Raw genomic sequence first — 23,865 nt, forward strand, 5'->3', positions numbered from 1 at the left:
GTTTGCAGCAAGACACTCGCCCCTTCCCTATCAGTCGGTCAATTGATAGCAAGCGCATTACAAGAAATGTGCTTCCAGAGCAAATATCTCTCCGCTGATTCATGATGATGAGTCAGTCCACGTGTGAAAGATGATATGACCCCTGCAGGAATCAGTGGCCCATGTGACTTCCCAAGGCAAAGGATTCCTTTCTGACACTGTTCCTCCAAGGAGGGAATGTTGCTAGCAGTCTTTCTTTAATACAGAGCATACGTTAAACATGAAAACGGTACTAGGTGTTCCATTGAAACGGCACAAGGGAAAATTGCTTCTGTCTGGTTAAAATATCTTATTATGGCTTTATATATATATATATATTTTTCTTGTTCCAAAGTTATCATACAGAGAGATCACACCACAATGGAAGAGGCTATCGCAGGCCTGCGCCGAGGGGACTTCGAACTCTCCGATGCATTCTATTACTGTAAAAAAGGATTAGAAGCAATCGTGGAAGACGAGGTCACCCAAAGATTCACATCGGAGGAGCTGGTCTCCTGGAACCTCCTCACCAGGACCAATATCAACTTCCACTACATCAGTTTACGGCTGACTGTGGTGTGGGTTATTGGGGTCTTTGTGCGGTATTGTCTCCTGCTTCCTCTTCGGTGAGTCTTGCTCAAAATTGCACGGAGGTATATATGTAGAAGCTGTTGGGGTGGTTCCATTGTTGGAAGCCCAGAAATAGGGGCTGGCACGTGACCTGAAGGCCTCTAGTTTGGGTGCATGCATAGTCACATGATAATGTATGATCTAGCCATACATTCATGTGAGACTTGCTTGGTTTCTGTGATCCTTTGCTTGCCCTCAAATGATGAACGAGGTGCTGAAATTGGGTCATTTGCACGCATGTGTGAGTATGTGTAAATGCCTGGCAGTCTCTTCCAACACAAAAAGGTTCCTGAGAACTGGGGACTGACCCCAATAATTTTTGGCTGTTTCTTACACATGTTATGTGAGAACTGGCACACTGTGTCACTGACACCTTGCTTTTGAAAAGTGGTTTTGAAAAATGAGTAGACTTGTGATTATTGTATCGCATCTGTTGTGGTAATGGAAACTGGCTGGGCTCATTTCGAGGGGGGACACACAGGAACGCAGATCCGGCAGTTCCCCAAAGAGGTCACATGTCAGGTGGCCCCGCCCACCTGACTCTCGGCCATTTGGGGCCCGTTTCAGCCTGGATTGGGGCTGAAACGGCCTGGATCGGACCTCTGACAGGTGGTGGATCACTCTCCCACTCAGCAGTGGCCTGATCCTGACTATTTGGGCCCCTATTCGGCCATTTTCAGCCCCTTTTTGCCATTTTGGGCCCAATTTCAGCCCTGAATGGCCAGGATTGGGTCCAAAACAGCTAGGATCGGTGAGATCAGGGGTGTGGCATATGCAAATAAGGCATGCTAATGACACACTTCTGGTGATGTCAAGGGGCGTGGCATATGCAAATCAGTTATGCTAATGAGTTATGCTAATGAGTTCCTCCAGCTCTTTTTCTACGAAATGACCTCTGTTGTGATCTGGGCTCTTAATCCCAAAGGGTTGGATTCTACTTCCACTAAGAGAAGAGGAGTTAGCCGTGTTAGTCTGTAGTAGCAAAATAGTAAAAAGTCCAGCAGCACCATTAAAGCTAACCAACGTTATGGTAGCATAAGCTTTTGAGAGCCATAGCTCTCTTCATCAGATGCATGTTGAAAATGCATCTTTGTGCATGTGCATAACCATGCATCTGACGAAGAGAGCTGTGGTTCTCGAAAGCTTATGCTACCATAAAATTGGTTAGTCTTAAAGGTGCTACTGGACTCTTTACTGATAGAAGAGCGTTGTTTCAGGGAGGGGGGAGACAGATGCAACAGGAAGGGGAAGGCAAGAAAGTCATATTCCGCTGTTGGAAATTCTTCCATCAGCAATAATTTGGGTGGGATCCAAGCCAGAATGTGTACTTTCTGGGGTTGAATAGAAGGTTCAAAATAATGCCTGCAATGTTATGATTTCTAAAGCAGTGGTAGTGAGATGCGAGACTTGAGAATGCTCTAATTTCTAATTAGCAATTTGTTGAACTGCAGAATAAACTTAAGGCTTCAGATGGGGGGAAGTGGGGTGCAATCCATATTTTATTGAAGTCAGCGGCAAAACTGCCATCGACTAGAAAGAAGCAGAGCCGGTTCCAGGCCTAAGATACAGTCAGTGGCCCCTTTTAACTAGTGAGGGGCAAAGAGATTGTATTCTGCAAACTGAAGGACCTCCTTTGTGCCATCTGAGCAGGGCACGGCTAAGGGCAATACTGATGAAGGCCAAATTTGGCATCTTTCCTTCAACAGAGGTCAATAAAGGCCTACTCGAGGATAAGGTGAGCAGCAAAGACCAAGACTGTTATCCCCAGAAAGGTTCCTTCTTCTGAACAAACTAGGAGGATGGGTTCTCAAATTGCAATTTACTAGAAAATACTCCGACTGGCATCTCCTGGTCCCTGATTGAGAAATACATCTTGGTGTTTCTCTTTCATTTTTTTCCCCTAGTGTCACCTTGGCAACCATTGGGATCCTCTCCATGATTGTGGGCACCACCCTTGTGGGGAAGCTGCCAAACAGCGAGTAAGTAGGTCTCGTTTGCCGCGAATCATCTTCTTCTGGGGAAAGAAGAGTTTACCAAAGAGGGAAATGAAGGTTGGACTCGGCCTTAAGCAACCTTCTTGCATCAAAGATGGTATCACAAAGGTATAGCTGCACTCCAGGAAGGCGCCTCTACAGCAGTATCGACTTGGCCAGGGATGTTCTTTTTCTCGAAAGCAGTTGTGTGCAATGGTGTGGTGTGGGTGCCTCTGTGAGCTGGAGAGGCAGCATGGTGTAGTGGTTAGTGTATCAGACGAGGATCTCGGAGACCTCCCTTGGAATCCCCACTCTGCCATGGAAGTTCAGCGGGTGAACTTGGGCCAGGCACATCCTCTCAGCCTAACTTACCTCACAGGGTTGTTGTGAGGATAAAATGGAAGAGGTAAATGGAAACCCCTTTGGATCTCTTTTGAAGAGAAAAGGAGGATATAAATAAATAGGAAGTGATGGAAAGTAGGAAGAGATGGGTAAGGGACTTGCAAGAGAAGGGAAGTCATATTCCCCTCTGGCTGTGCTTCCTTCCCTCTGTTAGCTCCATTTTTTCTCCCCCATTGTCTCTACAGTGTCCCATTCCTTCTCATGATGGCCACTGCTAGAATGTCAGGCGCCATTTTGGATTCCTGTGACAACTCATTATGCTTTCTGAGCTTTTCAGTATGTTTGTCAACATCAGGCCTAACGTTTTGGGTTTTCAACCCCCCAAACTATTATTATTTGTCATAATTTGGCTTTTAATGCCACTTTAAGGTTCCCTTGGGTTTGTGAGACCCTCATTGTAGCTTTAGCTGTCCTTGTTGTGTGGATTTTTTAGGACCTGGATGGGGACTGTTGGTTATTAGAGAGAAGGTTGTTCAATGCTTGGTTTAACTATCACTGGCCCTTGGGAAGCACTGAATGAGAAGCTGTCCAAGGTCATTGTATTGCCTGCTGAAGGTATTTCTGGGCTGTACCACTTTAGATCACAGATGAGGGATGAGGTAAATGACTATTTTTAAAAAGAAGAACCGGAAAACCTAGAAAATGTCAGGTCAAGTCTATCCTCCTTTGTGACATGCTCGACCTGTGTGTGTGGAAAATGGTCTTTATTTTTGGTGAGGCAGCCTCCAATTATGCTCCCCCGTGCATGTCTAAAGATTTGGTGTTGTTTTGAAACAGCTTCACCATTTAACTGGCAACCAAAGGGTTCATGTGTAGAGATGAACCCAAACATGATGTTGTTTGTTGCCATCCACGAACATGGACTCATGAACAACCACGAACATGGCCCTGTTCACAAACATGTTCGTGGTTGGCTGTTCGTGGGGGCCAGCAGGCTCTGCTTCAGCCATCATCCAAATCAAGATCCCAACTGCACCACTCCCAGAAACCTGACCTGAGCAGGCAGCTGGAAAGGTACCAATAATAAATAATACCTTGGCCCAGAGCCTGGCAGCAGCCCTGGAACTTGAAGAGGTAGATCCCTACCGCACCACTCCCAGAAACCTTACCTGAGCAGGCAGCAGGAAAGGTACCGATAATAAATAATAGCTTGGCCCAGAGTCTGGCAGCAGCCCTGGAACTTGAAGGGGTAGATCCCTATCCCACCACACACAAAGAAAACTCAAGCTCCAATGCACTCTATCAAAATGCCAACAGCAACTGCCTCTCCCTCTACACTGTCTGCAAAACCAGAGCCTCCCTTGTAACAAAGTTGGAGCTCCACACTTGAAAGGAAGACCTGCCTATCAAGCTAAATTGGGCTTAGACTGAGGTTTCCAGAGCAACAGCAGGAGTTCAGGCAGAGTTCAGGGGAATGAGGCTTGCAACGACCACCTGTTTGTTTAGAATGGGGCCTCACGAACCACTTGTTCGCGAACAGCAGATTTGGTTGTTCGTGGCTTTTTTGTTGTTCGTATTGCTGTTCGTGCCCATCTCTATTCACTTATGCACTTCTACTATTTCTGGAGAAGAACAAAAGAGGTGGGGTGTGTGTGTGTGTGTGTGTGGGTGGGCGGGTGGTGGGGTAATGTTTTCATGCTCTGGGAAGTATCACCTTTCAGAAGGAGCAATAAATTCTCTCAATATGGGGCAGGGGGAGGGCACCAAATATGCAAACAGATGGCAGGATAGTTATTTGGGATAGGTATTTGCTGTTGAAAATTAAATTTTTCTTTTTAAAGAGGGTTTCATCTAAGCGGCATTCAGACATAATTGGACACTGCACTGCCATTCCATTCTAGCAGTCATTTACAACTGGCTTTTCCTTTGTGGACAGGGCATTCCAGGAAGTGAATGACTCCTCTAACTCCAGGATAGCCCAACGTTTCCTGAAGCATGGATGCATCCTAGGAAACAGAACAGAGCTCAGCCACCTCTTAACAGGCCTATAAGATTTTACAGGCCATTCCAAAGTCACCCAAGTTAGTTTTTCAAGTTACCCAGTGGCTTGCTTCATGAGTCCTAAAATATGTAGCAGCTGTCTTTTGGTGCACAAGTCGCAACACGCTGTAGCACAACAACTGTTTACCTGAGGCAACCTTGCCAATACATGCAGACTCGGAGACTTGCATTCCAAATTCAGCATTCCTAGATTCTTTTCCAACAGCCTGTTGTCACTAAACTGAGGTCAATTTATAGGTTCAGTCAAATGAAGGTCGTGTTGGCAACAGGTCTGCTTCATATTGTAGCGTGACACACTGACATTACCACATATCTGTAAGTGACAGCAATGAGTGGTTTGTTTTAACACCTTCTAAATCAAGTTGAGAAAGCTTAATGGTGCAGTGGAACAAGCACACATAATCCCTGCAGCTATGCGTGTGAGAGAGAGAGGATGTGTGCTGATAGCCTTTCTATGTGGAATTGGTGAGGAGATGCAAGCCCTCAAGGTGTTCTAGAGGGACTCCAAAATGAAGCTGCACCTCTGCTACATTTCTAATAACCTTTCAGGGCCTCAGAAATGCTCAAGAAGAGTCATGTAAGCTGGTGTATAGCCTTGTATATATTTACGCTCTTATCCAATTGTTCTGAGGCGCTCAAGCTAACATGGGTGGTTCTCTCATCCTGTCCTCACAACAGCCTTGAGAAGTTGGCTAAAGCTGAGAATGGCTGGCCCGCCCAAAGCTGTCCCATGAGATTTCTTTCTTTCTTTCTTTGTAACATTTCTATTTTGCTTTTATCCTTGGATTCATGACACTGTGAAGCTTTGACCCCCAAGTCTTTTCAGGCTTAGTCTGGCACTCTGGCCATGATAACACACCATAAAATCAAGCTCTTTGCCAACCATCTTTGACTGGGGAGGAGGGCAGCGGCAGGTGGGGGAGAGAACCCATCCCTTTTTTAAAAAAAAAATAAAGTTTTTATTGGATGGGTTCACATACATTTCAAAAACATTTGACAACAATATACCCCTTTTCTTAATATGTGTTATCCCACCTCCCCCTCCCCTTTTCCCTTATTGACTCCCAACAGCAATCTGACTCCTTTCGACTTCCGGTTTGGGATTCATGGAGGTCTAACGCAGCTCCATTTGCGGAGCTGACCGGACTGCCGTTTTAACCGGCCGGAGGGGTGAAAATAACCCGCGGCCGACTGCTCTCAGGCGGGGAGCAGGCAAAGAACGCTCAAGACCCTAGGGTGAGCTAGATCTCGGATGAGGGGGGGCTCTACTCAAGGAGTCTCCCCCCCAATCCTTGAGGTCCCACCTTGCGACGGGTCGGCTATAATCTCTGCGGCAGTTCTGGGGCCAATTCGGCTGGCATAAGACCTACATACCCAAGCTTCGATCGGGGAGGGAAGTCGAGAGGAGAATTTAAGATCGAAACAGCGATTACAACCCGAGAAAGTTGAAGAGAAGGTAAAGATCGCTATCTCTTGAAACGGGACAGATTGATAAAAACAGAGAGGAAAGAAAGTAGATTTTTAAACTGCAACAGACTAATGAAAAGGAGGTGAAGACTCGGCAGGAGTTGTATTTTAAAAGAGACTAAATTTAAAGAAGTTATTGCAAAAATCGGACTATTGTTTTGAATACCTGTGGTTTTGGAGCTGTGGGAAAAAGACACCATCGCGAGACCTGCTGTGGGAAGACGGGAGACAGGAAGTGCGTAACAACAATAGAGTGGCTGGAGGGAAGCGGCCCTTGCCGACGGACAGGAAGTAGGGAATCGCCATTTTTGAAAAGGGAAGGGTCGCGGCTTCAGCGGAAGAGGAAGTAGGCCATCTTGGATTACAATAACATAGAGAAACCATAGAGAAAAGACGCCCGACATTTTGGATACAAAAAATTAATTTTGGCAAAGATTGGGACATTTGAAAAAAAAGAAAACGTTTAAACATACGCCACGGAGCTAAGGAAGAGAGCAGATTCGTGGGAGCGAGCTAAAGCAAGCCCCACGATGTCGAAAAAAGAGTGGCAATCGGCAATAGAAAATTTGGACAAAAAGCTTATAGACATGATGAAAGAACTTAAAGACACGAAATTGGAGCTTATTAAAGAGGTCAAAGAAGTTACACAGACAGTAAAGTCGGAGCTGTCAGAAGTGAAAAAAGGCGTGGAAACGATTAGTAGTGAATTACAAGGAACGCAGCAGAGAGTTAAAACAGTAGAAGACGCGATGGAGAATTTAATAGAAACGCAACAAACAGAGATGAGACTGGTGAAGGGGAGGATGTCAGTTGCAGAAACTAAACACATGGAGAAGCAGCTTCGTTTTCGTGGTCTGCCAGAAGTGGAAGGGAAGTCAGCGCAAGAACAGATGACCGAGGTGTTGGCTGATTACCTGGGGAAGGAGGAGGAGGAAATTGTGGCTATCCTAGATGTGGCGTACCGTGTGAATTCGAGAATTGCAACCCAGAGGAAACTACCAAGGGATGTGATTGTGCAGTTTACAACTAGAAACATGAAAGAGAGGATTGTGACAAAACAATTTCAAGATCCATTGGAGATTGATGGCAAGACGATTATCATAATGAAGGAACTGCCCAGATCAGTGTTACTGGACAGGAAAAAATATAGAGTGCTAATTCAAACTTTGAAGGACATGAATATCAGATACAGATGGGAGTTACCGGAAGGAGTGTCCTTTGAGTTTGGAGGGGCAAAAAAACGCATCAGATCTGAGCGGGAGATGGAGAGATTTATCAAGGACAATGAAAAAGACTTACCAACAAAACCATGAATATGGAGTGTAATGTATTATCTTGGAATGTAAATGGACTAAACTCACCGAATAAGAGGAAAATTATTTTTCATTGGCTACTAAAACAAAAATGTGATATTGTTTGTTTGCAGGAGACCCATATTAGAAAACAGGATGCAAAATATTTAAAATCTGGAAAATTGGGCAAAGAATTTGTAGCGGCTTCTAACAAGAAAAAAAGAGGAGTGGTGTTGTACATAAAAGAGGAGCTGCAGCCAAAATTTGTTATGAGAGATGTGGAAGCTAGATTTGTAGCGGTGGAATGTAATTGGAATTTAAAGAGAGTGTTGGTAGTCGGACTTTATGCACCTAACGGTGCAAAAGAAAGCTTCTTTGAGGATTTAAGGAAGCATTTAGACGATCTTGTATATGACCAGATAATTCTTGCTGGAGATTTTAATGGAGTGACAGATTTGGAATTAGACAAAAAGACTACAACAGCACAAAAGAAAAGAGGACTATTGCCAAAGCTTTTTTTTGAGTTGATTCAACAAGAGACTCTCGAAGATGTATGGAGGAGAGAATATCCTAAAACCAAACAGTTTACTTTTTATTCTGCAAGGCATCTTACATTATCAAGAATTGATATGATCTGGGCCTCAAAGGACTTAGCGTTATGGACTAAGGAGGTAGAAATAATGCCGATGGTAGGCTCAGATCACAATCCAATTATGTGGAAATTTGGAAAAAGGAGAAAAAGGAAAGCCTGGAGAATAAATGAGGACTTGCTACAGGAAAGTGAAAATATGGAAATATTGAGAAGAGAGACAAAGTTTTTTATACAATATAACGTGAATAAAGAAGTACCAACCAGTAAAGTTTGGGACGCGTACAAGGCGGTTGTAAGGGGCATACTAATGGACTTAAATGGCAGAGCAAGGAAAAAGAAAGAGGAGAAAAGACAAGAGATTGAGGAGAAAATAAAGGCCAAAGAAATACAGTTAAAAAAGAGACCAGGGAAAAAGAAAATACATCAGGAAATTAAAATTCTTCAAGAACAGTTAACAGCAATGAGTAATAAAGAATTGGAGTGGAACCTTAAAAGACTGAATCAAAAAGCTTTTGAGGGGGCTAATAAACCTGGGAAATATTTGGCATGGCAATTGAAGAAGAAAAGGGAAAAGAAAATAATAAATAAAATCTGTGAAGAAAATAAAACGTACCTGGAGCAGACTACCATTAGTAGAGCCTTTTATAAATTTTATGCTAAGCTGTATAATAAAAAAGAAGTAACCAAAGAATCAATAGCATCATATTTGGAGAAAACCAAACTTCCAGAGATCTCGGAAGCTTGGAGAAATAAGTTGAATAGTGAAGTAACTGATGAGGAAATAAGTAAGGCAATACAATCCGCAAATCTAGGAAAGGCGCCAGGGCCAGATGGACTTACGGCTAAATTTTATAAGACAATGGCCAACGAACTGGCACCATTCCTAAAAGAGGTGATGAACGGAGTTTTTAGGGATCAAAGAATTCCAGAGACTTGGAGCGAAGCGAATATATCATTGATCCCAAAAGAGGGCCAAGATCTGACTAACGTGAAAAATTACAGACCTATATCACTACTTAACAATGATTATAAAATTTTTACGAAGATATTGGCGGAGAGACTGAAGGGGTGGCTCTCGGAAGTCATAGAGGAGGAACAAGCAGGCTTTTTGCCAGACAGACAAATAAGAGACAATTTAAGGACAGTGATCAATGCTATTGAATATTATGACAAGCGTTGTGACAAAGAGGTTGGCTTCTTCTTTGTAGACGCTGAAAAAGCGTTTGACAATTTAAATTGGGATTTTTTGTTTGCCACTATGGAAAAGCTACAATTGGGAGAAAGATTCATCAGAGCAATTAAAGAAATTTATAGAGACCAGACTGCAGCAATTGTAGTGAATGATGAACTGACCAAGAAATTGATGATTAGTAAAGGAACAAGACAAGGTTGCCCGTTATCTCCATTGTTGTTCATTTTAGTATTGGAGATTCTGATGATACAAATACGACAAGACGAGGAAATACGAGGAATAAAAATAAAGGACTATTCATACAAGGTTAGAGCATTTGCAGATGACATAATGTTAATTGTAGAAGATCCATTGGAGAACATGCCAAAAGTGATAGATAAGATCAAGGAGTTTGGTGACTTGGCAGGTTTCTTCATCAACAAAAAGAAGTCAAAGATATTATGTAAAAACATGACTAAGCAGAAACAACAATTGTTAATGGAAACAACGGACTGTGAAGTAACTAGTAAGGTGAAATATTTGGGAGTTGAGCTGACTGCAAAAAATATAGATTTGTTCAAGAATAATTATGAAAAATTATGGACTCAGATAGAGAGAGACTTGATCAAATGGAATAGATTGAATTTGTCATGGTTGGGCAGGATTGCAGCAGTTAAGATGAATGTGTTACCAAGAGTAATGTTTTTGCTACAGACAATACCAATCATCAGAGACTCTAAACAATTTGAAAAATGGCAGAGGAAAATATCAGATTTTGTTTGGGCAGGCAAGAAGCCTCGAGTGAAAGTAAAAGTTCTACAAGATGCAAAGGAAAGAGGCGGAATGCAACTGCCCAACCTGAGACTTTACCATGATGCAAACTGCCTAGTTTGGTTAAAAGAGTGGATGACATTAAAGAATAAGAAACTATTAGCCCTAGAGGGATATAAAAAAATATTTGGATGGCACGCATACCTATGGTATGACAAAGTAAAGGTCAACTCGATGTTCCTGCATCATTTTGTAAGGAGAAGTTTATATACAATCTGGAAGAAGTACAGAATTTACCTACAAGAAGGAACCCCTTTGTGGGTGGTTCCATACGAGGTGATAGATCCGAGAGCTGTTGATAATGAACAACAATGTTTAACGTACAAAGAAATAACTAAAACTGAAGTGTCTAAACTTAGAATAAAGACGCAAGAGGAACTATCACCGAACTACGATTGGTTCCAGTATAGACAGATCAGAGACTTGTATAACTCGGACTCTGTAAAGGGAGGTATACGAACAGAGAATTCGGAACTAGAGCAGACCCTTTTTAAAGAGGACAAGAAAAGAATATCCAAGGTATACCAAGTACTGTTGAAATGGTATACCGAGGATGAGACAATTAAAACACAAATGGTGAAATGGGCTATAAATTTTAATAAAGAAATAACAATGGAGGCATGGGAATACTTGTGGAAAACTACAATGAAGACAACGACATGTATTAATATTAAAGAGAACATCTTTAAAATGATCTATCGTTGGTACATGACACCAAAGAAGATTGCGCTAGGAAACTTGAACACTTCTAATAAATGCTGGAAATGTAGAAAACATGAGGGCTCCCTCTATCATATGTGGTGGTCGTGTGAGGTAGCTAGGCAGTTCTGGGGGGAAATAATAAGAGAAATGAGTGAAATCTTACAGTTTCAAATAAATAAGAACCCAGAACTCCTGCTGCTAAACTTGGGAATGGAGGGAATCCCAGCCCACCATAGGACGTTGATATTTTATATGACTGCAGCAGCTAGACTTTTGTATGCGCAGAAATGGAAAGTACAAGAAATGCCAACTATTGAAGATTGGATCTACAAATTGCTGTATATGGCTGAAATGGACAAGATGACAAGAAAACTGAGAGATCTGGACTCAGGGCAGTTTAACACAGACTGGGAGAAGCTGAAACAATATCTGGAGAAGAAGTGGGAGGTGGGAGGAAAACTGTGGCAGTTTGAGAACTACTGAAGTATAATAAAAGTATAAAAGAGAGGGGTGACTTTACCGGGGGGGGAAGAGAAATGTGAATTTATAAGCAGTTAGATTAATTAATTGATTGAGATATATATAGATATGTAAAGGTTAATTGATAGAATATTGATAGAGAATAATTAACGGTTTAAACATGAGGATTGAGTAATTAACAATATTTTTTTTTTTCTTTTGATAAGACTTATATGCACCAAACTGAATGTATAGAAGAGTTAAAATGATTGACTATGTGATGAGTTATATAGAAATACTATAAAAAGAAGAAATGATTAATATATAGAGAACAAATCAAATTGTTTGATTTAAATGTGGGAAATTTTTATGGTTTATGACATACAGAAATATTCAAAACTGGAAAATGGGATAAATTGTTTATCTAAAGAAGTATAGTTTGGATGTATAGTAAGTAAAAGAGTTAAAGATGTACTGCTTAATATAATGGAGAATATATATTTGTTTTAGATAGAGGAAATTAATAGAAGTAAGGGAAAAGGGACAGAGGGTGGGAAAGCTGTTGGAAGTCAAAAAAGGGGGGGAAAGGGAGGGGGTTAGAAACGAAAAATTAGGGGATAATTGAATGCAATGTAATGTAAAAATATTAATGTTCTAACCCAATAAAAAATTTTTACAAAAAAAGCAATCTGACTCCTTTCCCCCTAATATCTAACTCTAGTCTAAATTGCTTTTCCCCTATTGTTTAAGGCAAAGTTTTATCTTATATTTCTAAATCTCTCAGTAGTTATCAAGAGACCACAACTGATCTTTCACGTCCCATTTCTTTTCTAAATATTTTTTAAGTTTACCCCAATCTTCCACAAACTCCCTTGGATTCCGTTCTTTCAGTTTCCTTGTTAATTTGTCCATTTCCGCCATGTGCAACAATTTCTGAATCCAATCTTGAATTTCTGGTAGCTCCTCCTGTCTCCAGTGTTGAGCATACAGTAGTCTTGCAGCCACCGTCATGTAATAAACCAGGACTCTATCCTTAACATTAACATTTTCCATATTTAACCCCAATAATATCAGTTCTGGGCTTTTTGCTATATTGCTTTTCAAAATTGATGACATTTCAGCAAAAAGGGAAGAGAACCCATCCTGATCTATGTTGGCAATTTGTCATGACACGTTCATTCCATGTGTAGTAAAATGTGTACATATATTTATCTGGCATCGTCATTGTCTATATATGAGATAAATGTATTGCTGTATAAAATTCCACAAACTGGAGCCTCCTTCATCAGCTTTTCAAGTGCCAGAAGAGGCAAATGCAGCTAAAACGAGTCCGACGCAGCTAAAACAATTACTGTAAGAGCTGAGTACTTTGGTTTATTATTGTTGGAATCAGGGCTTTTTTTCAGCTGGAACAGGGGGGAACGGAGTTCCGGAACCTCTTGAAAATGGTCACATGGCCGGTGGCCCCACCCCCTGATCTCCAGACAGAGGGGAGTTGAGATTGCCCTTCGTGCCGCTGGCAGAATGGAGGGCAATCTAAACTGCCCTCTGTCTGGAGATCAGGGGGCGGGGCCACCAGCCATGTGACCATTTTCTCCGAGGGCAACCCACTGAGTTCCACCACCTCTTTTCCCAGAAAAAAGCCCTGGTTGGAATAATACAGAATATGTAATTTACAGGAGAATTTCTACTCATGTCTAACATTGCTGACTCCGAGGCTTTGTTCAGACCTTGTGTGAAACCACAGGTCAATTTAACTGTGAAAGGCCTGATCTTGGCGTTAAGAGACCCCAACTAACCATAGTTATTCTTAACTATGGTTTAGTGTGATGTATGTGCGCAGACCATCTTGGCATGATCTCTGGCATACAGACAGAAGGCTGTGAAACCAGCATTTGCTGAGGCAAAGTCGGATTTGAATGCAGGGGGGGAAAAGTATTAATTTTGTATCCAGTTTTCGGGGAAGGCACTGTTCCTGTTATTCAGAATTGGGCCCTTACCAGTTTGTGATTCGATTTTGGGTCCTTTTTTTTTTTTGATTCTGGAATTTGGGGCTCCTTTTGGTAATGCCCTCATTTCCTACCCCACCTCCTGAGGCAGCAGGAGTGGGGAGCCATGAGAGAAGACAATGCCATTGGCAAACAGCTTTTAGTTGGCATCTCTCTTCCTTTTAAATTTTAAGGGATCATTATACTCGATGGGAAGATCTGGCCCCTGGAGTTAAAGAGACCTACTCAGAAGAAGTCCCATTTTATTCAATGGGCCTTACTCCCAAACAAGTCATTTTAAGATTGTAGCCTTTAGCGGTTGGATTTACATAATAATCAATGTTGCAAACTTGAGGTCATCTTGCGGCTTTCTGACGAATTCCTCAAGCCCTTCTCATGTTTTGACATTGCTTTCTTGTAGAACCAAAAACTGGCTGAGTGACCTGGTCCACCTCACATGCTCCCGGATCCTTGTGAGAGCGTTGTCTGGCACCATTTATTACCATAACAAGTAAGTGACAGCATGGATCCCTTCTCCATTCTGCGGTCGATAAACCTCTCCTGTTAAGGTGCATTGGCTTGCTAATAGCTGCAAACTCTCTGCCGTCCTCTGGGAATGAGCAGAACTAGAGAATAAGCAACGAGACGCAGATAGTTTCTGGTGGGTGGCCACGTTGGTTGGCAATAGAAGAGCAAGATTCAAGTCCAGTTGTACCTTTTAAAGGCCAATAAGATTTCCAGGAGGATCTGAGTCCAGTGGCACCTTAGAAGCCAACAAGATTTTCAGGGTATAAGCTTTTGAAAGTCCAAGCTCCCTTCTTCAGATACCGGATTCTTATGAGCAATCACTCACTGGAGGAATGGGTTCTTTTTGAACATAAGCAGAGCCTCTGGTTCCTGTCACATGACTCTCATGTGCTTGTACTTCAGTGGCTCCGATGCTGCCAACCTGGGTTTAAAGGTGATTTGGCTAGCACTGAAGGCTTGGAAGGCATAATTTATACATGCATTTTTGTGGGCAGAATTTGAGTTTTTTTGGTATGCGGTTTTCTAAAAGCCCCAAATACGCACTCTAAAATAGAGCTGAAAAGTTGTCTCAGATGACTAGGCACCAAACATCACATTTCTGGGTGCCCAAGCGATTTGACACTCTTGACAGTGAAATCCTAGGTAAAGTTACACCAGTCGAAGCCCATTGACTTCAGAGGGTTTAGAATGGAGTAACTCTGCTGAATTTCCCAGGCCTGCAATACTAGACATAACCCATCTGTGTCTGCTATGCAAATGGACTTTGATTCCCTCCTCCCCGCAGTCACACACACACACACATATTCTCTCTTGGCATTTCACAGTGATGCCTGGGTGTGCATGGGCCCCAGCTTATATGATTCTTTCTATCCCTCAAAGGATGGGGATTTCATTGCCTTGCTCCCATGATTAGCCCTTGGCATGGGCTGAGAAAGTGGGTTTGCCCGCTGATCTTTCACATGAAGAGTGCTGCGAAAAGTAATGTGTGAAACAGGACTTTAGGTTAGTGTATAGTTTTTAGAATGTTGTGCTTGTAGAAAGTGTGCCTCAACGGTCATAAATGACGTCAGCTTTGAAAATGCAGCCATGGTCTGGGGGGGAAAAACTTGCTGCAACAGCTACTTTGTAAAATTCAGGCTAACCAGCTGCAGCTTCTTTATACCGAATCAGACCTTTGGCCCATCAAGGTCAGTATTGTCTGCTCAGACTGGCTCTCAGGCAAAGAGATCTTTCACATCACCTGCTACCTGATCCTTTTAACTGAAGATGCTGGGGATTGAACCTGGGGCCTCTTGCATGCCAAGCGGATGCTTTATTACCAAGCCACAGCCCCTCTCCTACTGAATCAGACCACTGGTATGGTATTTAAAGGAACAAGCAGCAGCTCTTCCCTAGCACCTGCTGCTTAATAGCTCTTGTACCTGGGGATGGAAGGAAGAAATGAACCTGGGAGTTCCTGCCATGCAAAACACGTGCTTGACCACTGAGCTTTACTCTCTTTCAGCCTGGGTTCTACTTCAATGATCTTGTGGAGGAGTGATTATTTTACAAGGCATTTCTGGTTGGCTGTTGTAGTTATTATTTCGTTTAATAGGCAATAGGAAATCAGAGATACCTTCTTTTCTGTTTTTGCTGATAGATTATATAGCAGGGGACCGCAACCTTTTTGAGTAGGTGGCACCTTTGGAAATCTCACATAGTAGTGAACGCAATCACAAAATGGCTGCCACAGGAGGAGGAGTGAGCCACAGAATGTCAGGGAGTGAGATTATGCGTAACTCTGATTTTAATTTTTCAGCTTTTCAGACAGATGCTGTGTTTAATGCTTTTTTAAAATGGACGTATTGTTTTAAAATATTTTCTTGTGTACCCATATAAGTATGGGTATTGTGTACCCATGGGCACCATATTGGAGACCCACAGATGATACACTTTGTTCTGCTGTTCTGATTTCTTTAAAAGACAGCTTTTGTTTGCTTTTTTAACTTTGTGGGTCACTTGAGAGTGCAGTACAGAATTACATTTTAGAGATGTGAAAAAAACATGCATTTAAAATTGTAATGTTAAGGTTTTACATGAATAATTTTAAATAAAGTTGTATGTTGGCAATGGCAGCTATAGAAATCATCGGCTTGCTCTATAGACCTGGCTAACTTCTGTGTCCTGGACTTGCAGGCAGAACAAACCCCAGAAAGGAGGCATTTGTGTTGCCAACCACACATCTCCAATAGATGTTATAATACTTACCAACGATGGCTGTTACGCAATGGTATGTATGTCACAGCGACTTTCTGTGTTCTGTAACCACAAAAAACCGAGATGAGCAGATTGCTTCTGCAGAAGTTTTGCAAAATCCTCTTTAAAATGAAATCCAACTTTACTTGGCTCCCACCATCCTATTTGCAAATATGGAGAAGTCACTGGGGTTGTGTGAGGCCTCCTTGGCGATAGCAAAGAAGTGAAGTCCCGAGAAATCCGTCTCTTGAGCAAGTTATTTGGAAGTGGCAGTTCTGTTTATAATGATACAAAAGTTCTATGGTAGTCTGCTTTTTTAAAAAAATGTTGTGTAACTAAAGCTTGACTATTCCAGTATAGGTTAGGTAATGTATTATCAGTGCAGAAACTGGGTTTTAATAATCTCCAAGAAAATAATATGCAGTTCCTGATAAATATTCAGAGGCCCTTTTTTTTAACTGGGTAAAAAAACGGTTCTCCCTCTTACCTTAGTTACATTACACAGAGTCCCTTAGGCTATTGATAGAGGACTCACTTCCAGGTGTTCCTTCTCTCCCTGGAGCAGAGCTCTAGCCAGGGCTTTTTTTTCTGGGAAAAGAGGTGGTGGAACTCAGTGGTGGAACTCAGGACCACACAATGATGTCACTTTGGCTCAGCTGGAACAAGGGGGGAGTTTTTTAAAGTTTAAATCGCCCTCGGTGAAAATGGTCACATGGCCGGAAGCCCCGCCCCCTGATCTCCAGACAGAGGGGAGTTTAGCTTGCCCTCCGCACCAGCGGCACGGAGGGCAATCTAAACCCCTCTCTGTCTGGAGATCAGGGGGTGGGGCCTCCAGCCATGTGACCATTTTCAAGAGGTGCCAGAACTCCGTTCCCCCACGTTCCCGCTGAAAAAAAGCCCTGGCTCTAGCTGTCTGGTTTACTGAGGGGACAGCAAGAGTGACAGTAGTGGAAGACTTGTGCTGAATCTGACATGGCGCCCATTTGAAGGCCTGTGAAGTGGCAGTGGTAGCAGCCAAGAAGTCTTCTCCACTAGCATTCTCTCAGCTGAATTGTGTTCAGATCAGTTATTTAAGAATCCTATGACTGAGTCCTCAAATGAAGGTAATTTAGACCTTCGTGATGATGATTTTGCGTGTTTCTTTGCTGATAAAATCTTTCTGATCCAATCTAACTTGGACTCCAATTTATCTGCTAGTCCGGAAGTAGTTGTTTTAGATGGGCCCTCTGTGACTGAGGTTGACAGGAACCTAGGGGTTGTGAATCCAGCCATCTGTAGCCTGAATCCTTGTCCCGCTCGATTACTTAAATTTTGTGGTGACAAGGATAGGATCCTTTTGGCCAATATTTCTAACTCTTCCCTTTTAGAGAAGGGATTTTCCAAAGCCTCCAAAAGTAGCTGCAATTCAACCTTTTATTGAAAAACACTCTTGACAGATAGTTTCAGGTGGGTAGCCATGTTGGTCTATAGTAGAAGAGCAAGATTCAGTTCCAGTAGCACCTTAGAGATTTTTCGGGTATGAATTTCCAAGAGTTAGTGCTCTCTTTCTCAGATACTTGACTCTTGCCAGAGAAATTCTGGCTAATTATAGGCTTGTGTCAAATTTACCGTTTCTACACAATGAATTGAAAGAGTGGTAGAGCAACTCCAGAGTTAGCTGCCTGGCACACCTGCCTTTGAATCTATTTGAATTCAGCTTTAGGCCTGGTTTTGAAACAGCAACTGAGGAAGAATCCTCGCTTATAGCAAGATGAAGGAAAATTGTCTTGGGTGGTTTTTCTTACTTTCTCTGCTGCCTTTGACACAAGAGACCACACAACTTTGAGATGCTGGAAGATCTGAGTGGGCTTGAAAGGTGCCATGACGAAATGGTTCTGGTCTCTTTTCTGTGGGCAAACTCAGAATCGTTGTGGACAACTTAGAGTTGGTGCTGTGGGATCTGCCCGGTGAATTTTCACAGCAGTTTACTGTCTCAGCAGTGTGACTTGCCTTTCAATGAGATTGTCTGCCTGGAGTTTTGAGGCTGTGTGTTGTCAGTATGCTAATAATGCCCAGTTCTACATTTCTTTGAATGAGCCACTAGAAGCTGTGGTCTCTGTTCTGGGCCAGTGCCCTACACTGTGCTCAATTGGCCAAGGGATAATAACATAAAAAGATCCCTGCTAGGTCAAACCAGTGGTCCATCCATCCCAGCATCCTGTCTCACACAGTGGTCAGCCAGTTACTCTAGATGGCCCACAACAGGGCATACAGGCTGAAGCCTTCCCCTGATGTTGCCTGCTGCCACTGGTATTCAGAAGTTTACTGCCTCTTAATGTGTTGGTTCTCTTTCGGCACCATGGCTAGCAGCCACTGATAAACATACCCTCCATGAATCTGTCTAATCCTCTTTTAAAGCTGAATACAGGCAGGTTGGAGGTGATGGTGCTTTCTAAGGCAGAAGTTCTGGAGAGAATTGCCCTCTGTAGATCGGATGGTTGCTTAAGCTGACATGTTCAGTGAAGAGCTTGGGAAGTCTATTAGAACTCACTTTAGAGTTGTATGGTCAGATTAATACAATTGTGGGAAGTGCATTAGTGCAGAAAGTGACCTCCTACCTGGAGTCTGCTGCCCTGGCCATGCTGATTCGTGCCTCCGTAATGTCGAAGATGGACTACTGCAATTAGTTCCACTTGGGGCTGCCCTTAAAGGTGATCCAGAAACTTCAATTGGTACAGAATCCAGCTGTTTGTCTCCTAAGTACAGCCTGACAGTGGGAGCACATCACTACATTTTTATGTCCTCTACAATGGCTGCCTGTTTACTTCCAGGTCAAACTCAAGATGCTGATTCTTCCTCTAATGGCCTACATGGCCTGGGATCTAAATGCCTGAAGGCCCATCGCTTCCATTATAGCCTGTGTGCCAGCTTAGTCTTCCTAGGGCTTTCCCCTGAATATCCCATCACTGAAAGCCATTAGATCCTCCATGGCTTGAGTACGGTCTTTCTCATTTACGGTGTCTGTGTTTTTGAATGGCCTCCCAGAGTCAATCAAGATGATGCTTGTTTTGGCCAAGTTCTGGAGATGCTATAAAACCTTCTTATGTAAGGAATCTTTTGTAGGCAACTGATTGTTTGTGCAGTTGAGTTTTGGTGTCAAAGATGGCCATATTTATTCTTCTAATCATTTTGCGTGGAATGGTTTACACCAGCATTTGCAAACCGGCTGAATTGAATGGTGTGGAATGTGGATTATTTGTTATCATTATCGTTATCTTTAAGAAGATGATGATGATGGTGATGATAACTATAGTGCTGGAATGTGTGTTCAGTTCAGTGCCATGAAACCCCAATGCTTTCAAATTATGCTTTGCAAAGCATAAATGTCTGGAATTGAGAACAGACCCTTTTGGGGCCCAGCTAAATGTTAATCCTGCTTGCTGAGAAGATGTACCAGCATCCACCGGTTTCTTCCTACAAGGACATTTTCCTGAGTTGCTTCTAGTTTGGTTACTGGCTAGGGAGGGAAATAACTCTTCTTGAAGAAGGGCATTTGGAGGGGGAAACCTGTGGGCAGTGAATAGTTAAGTATCCCTCGCCCATCCACCACGTCTTGCCTGCAAATCTCTCCCCACCTCATGTTTCCTTTGTAATATATAATCTGGCCCTAAAACAGCATTTCATTCAAAAAAGGAGACTGATGGCTCTCCTTATCAGAGTCTGAAAAGGAATTATTTTGATGGAATGCTTATTTTTATTTGTCTTTTTTTGGGCACCTGACAGGTTGGCCAAGCTCATGGGGGTCTTATGGGTGTGATTCAAAGAGCCACTGTCAAGGCCTGTCCACATGTCTGGTTTGAACGCTCCGAAATGAAGGATCGCCACCTAGTGACGAAAAGGTAGAAAGCGCTTTTTATGTGAAGTGTGTTCCTTGATATTGGAGACAAACAACTATTTACTTGCTAGTGCTAAAATATTGGTTGGACAGAAGTGCTTGGTTATGTTTGTGTTACCCAGTTAGTGAGAGACGGCCCAGTGATGTCCAAGGAGGTTCATGGATGAACATAGAGAGTTTATTTTGATCATTTCCCATTTAACTATACACTTCAGTCTATGGTACCACATCATGCTGATTGTGGTTGTATCTCTTCAGGGTGTCCACTAGTCAGAGAGTGCAAGGGGAAGCTTCCGGTTTGCATTCTGTATATGTGTTTGTCCTAATTGATGGGGCAGGGAGAGAGAGGAAATTGTGGGCAGAAGAGGGGATACCACCTCTGTTATGTATATTCAGGAAAGATTTGGCATTTTGCCTTTCAGCCAGAGGTACTGTATAACTGTTTAGATACGTGTGTGTGTGGGAGGGCGGCTGTACTGACTGTCTTGCCTTGGGAGTCTTGCTTTGTGTAATTATGAGAGCTTTTTAAAAGGATGCACAGCAAATGCTCTTAAAATGTCTTGGAGCCGGCTTCTGTGCCCCTCTACTTGAAACGCCCTTTTTTCTACTGAAATTTTAGGCACCAAAACTTTCAGTAGAGTGACCATGAAAACCCACAAGATTTGCAATTTTCTGGGCAACCTTAGAAACTGCAAACTCTGTACCTTGTGCAATGAGAATCCTCTTTTTGGCTTAAACAATATAATCTGTGAGTTGTCTGGATTTTGAAAGACTTCACTTTAGCCCAGAAGCAATCGCTTGAAATTGTTTTTCCTCTCCTTTAGACTGAGAGAACACGTAGCAGACAAGAACAAACTGCCAATTCTCATTTTCCCAGAGGGTAAGAGAAGGGGCTCTTGCTCCCCACTTGCTTTGTACAATTTAAAAAAAAAAATCACGTGAACACATAAAGCTGCCTTATACTGAATTTGACCGTTGGCTCATCAAGCTCAGTATCGACTACTTAACTCGCACCAGCTCCCCAGGGTCTCAGAGTCGTTTACTTAGCAAATCAGCACAATCTTACTGTAGATCAAAGATCTACTGCTGCTTAGTTCTTATTTAATATCTAAGTAAGTTTCTATGGGAGCAATCCTACGCAGATCTGTTCAAACATAAATTCCATGTCATTCAACGGGGCTTACTCCCAGAAAAGTGTCCTGAGGATTGCACTCTTTGTCGGGGAAAAGATAGGCTTAGAACCCTTCTCCCGCAGGTTGAGTTTTCTGTCGGAAGGAAAGAGATATGTGTATATTTGTGGGAAAGCATGGCACTTTGGGAACTTTGAGAAAGGACAGTAGGTGCCGCAACAAAATGGCTGCCGTGGGGACAATTACAAAATGAGGTAACGAAATGGGGCTGTAGCACTTAACACTGTAGTTGAGGGAGGTTTTTTTTCTTCATGTGCTGCCCTCACGTTAAATCTTCCTGCACATGAGGCTGAGAGGATCCAGGCTAGCTCTTTGCATGGACTCATAGTTTTCCTCTTGCAGGGAATAACTAATATAGGAGAAATTTGAAATAAAAATGTAATTCCTCCCCTGCAGTCTGCAGTGGTACAGTCCATTCTATTATCTCAACATTTGCCACCATTACCACTTCATTCTGCTGTATATTTAGATCAGGCCGTAAAGGGGCAGTGAGGTGAGAGGTCCCGTACCATATGGCTGACTTGGTTGGTGCTTGCTTAATTCTTGAACTGGATGTTGGGCAGCTGGTTAAGGGTAATCTCTCATGTTAGATTTGCATCAGGATTGTTTCTCTTGGACTAATGGCTTGATCTCTGAATAGGCACATGTATCAACAACACCTCTGTCATGATGTTTAAAAAGGGAAGTTTTGAAATAGGTGGAACCATTTACCCGGTGGCCATCAAGGTAAGATACAGCTGAAATGTTTTCCTAGGTTCTGGGATTGTCAGCCAAAATGCACTTGGGCTGTGGTAGGTTCATGCATGCCTGGGTGGGAGGAGGGTGCTGTTAATAACAGTACTAATAGCATTCGATTTATATACTGCCCTTCGGGACAACTTAACGCCCACTCAGAGCAGGTTTACAAAATGTGCTATTATTATCTTTACGACAATCACCCTGTGAGGTGGGTGGAGCTGAGAGAGCTCTTAGAGAGCTGTGACTGACCCAAGGTCACCCAGCTGGCTTCAAGTGGAGGAGTGGGGAATCAAACCCGGTTTTCCAGATTAGCCACTTTTAACCACTACACCAAACTGGCCTGCGGTGCCAAAAGCCCTTGGGCTGGCCCTGTAAGTCAAAATGGTCCAACGAGATCAACGTGGACTGGCTGACCTGCCTCCCTCATAGATCAGAATGGATGCAAGAGAGACTTTCTTCCTCTGCAATAGCCAGACTCAAAGCTAAACTACAAATGATGTTTTTTAACAAGTCGCAGACGCAGTTTTACCTGGGAATTGTAGTTTTCAAAGACAGTTTTCAAGGACAAATCCGTGGGATCGCAGGGTGAGAGGAACTTTGCAGAAGAGGGGTGGGGAAGAGCTGGTAGTTCACCTCTCTGTTGAGATTGCAAGAAAACACTTGCAAAAAAAAATGAAAACGATCTGGCCTGTTGTACTGATTGCTCTGCAGAAAGAATTATATATGTATTAAACTGAGTTGGACTATAATGCTTGATTATTGAGATGAATTGAAACTTAACTCGGTACTTTTTAAAGGGAGTACAAAAGTACTAAGTCCTCCTCTTAGGTTCTCCCATCTCACACATCAAGGAATGTCTGTCATCTTCTCTCACATTGATAGTTCAAGTGGCCTGACAGCACTTTGGGGCCTGCCTTGGTTGCTAGGGTGAAGCGCTTGGCCTTACATGTTGAGGACAGTTTATGTGCTTGGAATTGCCTACCCCTGCTGTACTTCCATAGTGTCCACTCTTCTGAAAGCTTAGCAATCTCCTCCCTCCCCAGCCTTTCACTTTTCCACCTCTAAAATTATTTTGGCATGAGTGAAATTGAGAAATGTGCCTGACCTCAGAGGAGCCCATCTTACTGTTAGGAGTGTGCCTACTACCTGAAAACAGAGACTCAGGCAGAAATGTGATGGGCACCCTCTTCTGAGTGGAGATAGTTGTGCTATGGGTCTGCATTGGGAGTGAACCAGTTGCATCCACTGCAGAGGCACAGGTGAATGACATTTCCTCTGGAGAAGACAGCAGCGACTCATGCAAAGAACCAGCTTCTCTGCATGGCTGCTCTAGAAGCCTTTAATTTACTTCTCACAGTGCACAGTTTTGGAGCTGCTATAGCATACTGGTTAAGTGGTTGGACTGCAAGTCAGCACTCTGCTAGTGACCCCCATGACTGCCATGAGCTGATCAGGTGGCCTGGGGTGAGTCACTCCTCTCAGCCCCAGCTCCCTAGCTAGATTGTGGGGACAATAAGAAAACGGACTTTGTTCACTCTGAGTGGAGCACTAATCTGTCTAGTAGAATGGTATATAAGTGTATTTGTTATTAACCGGCTAGTTGCAGCATCTTTATAGGCAGGGCTCATTTTGAGGGGGAATGTGCCAGAATGCAGTTCCGGCAGTTCCCCAAAGAGGTCACGTCAGGTGGCCCTGCCCACCTGACTCGGCCATTTTGGGCCCATTTTAGCCTGGATTGGGGCTGAAACGGCCCGGATTGGGCCTCTGACGTGTG

The 23,865-nt window shown here is 43.0% G+C and overlaps 1 protein-coding gene across 1 annotated transcript in view; it reads left to right on the top strand.

Moving 5' to 3' along the window:
* LOC129337053 (glycerol-3-phosphate acyltransferase 3-like) overlaps positions 1 to 23,865 on the top strand; it is a 57,674-nt gene that overhangs the window by 25,227 nt on the left and 8,582 nt on the right. Inside the window, exons 3-9 of the mRNA XM_054990521.1 lie at positions 374 to 644; positions 2,553 to 2,627; positions 13,948 to 14,037; positions 16,230 to 16,323; positions 20,052 to 20,167; positions 20,988 to 21,043; positions 21,994 to 22,079. Of these exons, the coding sequence (XP_054846496.1) occupies positions 374 to 644; positions 2,553 to 2,627; positions 13,948 to 14,037; positions 16,230 to 16,323; positions 20,052 to 20,167; positions 20,988 to 21,043; positions 21,994 to 22,079 (788 nt within the window). The remainder of the gene's footprint in view (positions 1 to 373; positions 645 to 2,552; positions 2,628 to 13,947; positions 14,038 to 16,229; positions 16,324 to 20,051; positions 20,168 to 20,987; positions 21,044 to 21,993; positions 22,080 to 23,865) is intronic.

This window comes from Eublepharis macularius, chromosome 10 (genome assembly GCF_028583425.1).
Source record: "Eublepharis macularius isolate TG4126 chromosome 10, MPM_Emac_v1.0, whole genome shotgun sequence".
Taxonomy (NCBI): domain Eukaryota; kingdom Metazoa; phylum Chordata; class Lepidosauria; order Squamata; family Eublepharidae; genus Eublepharis; species Eublepharis macularius.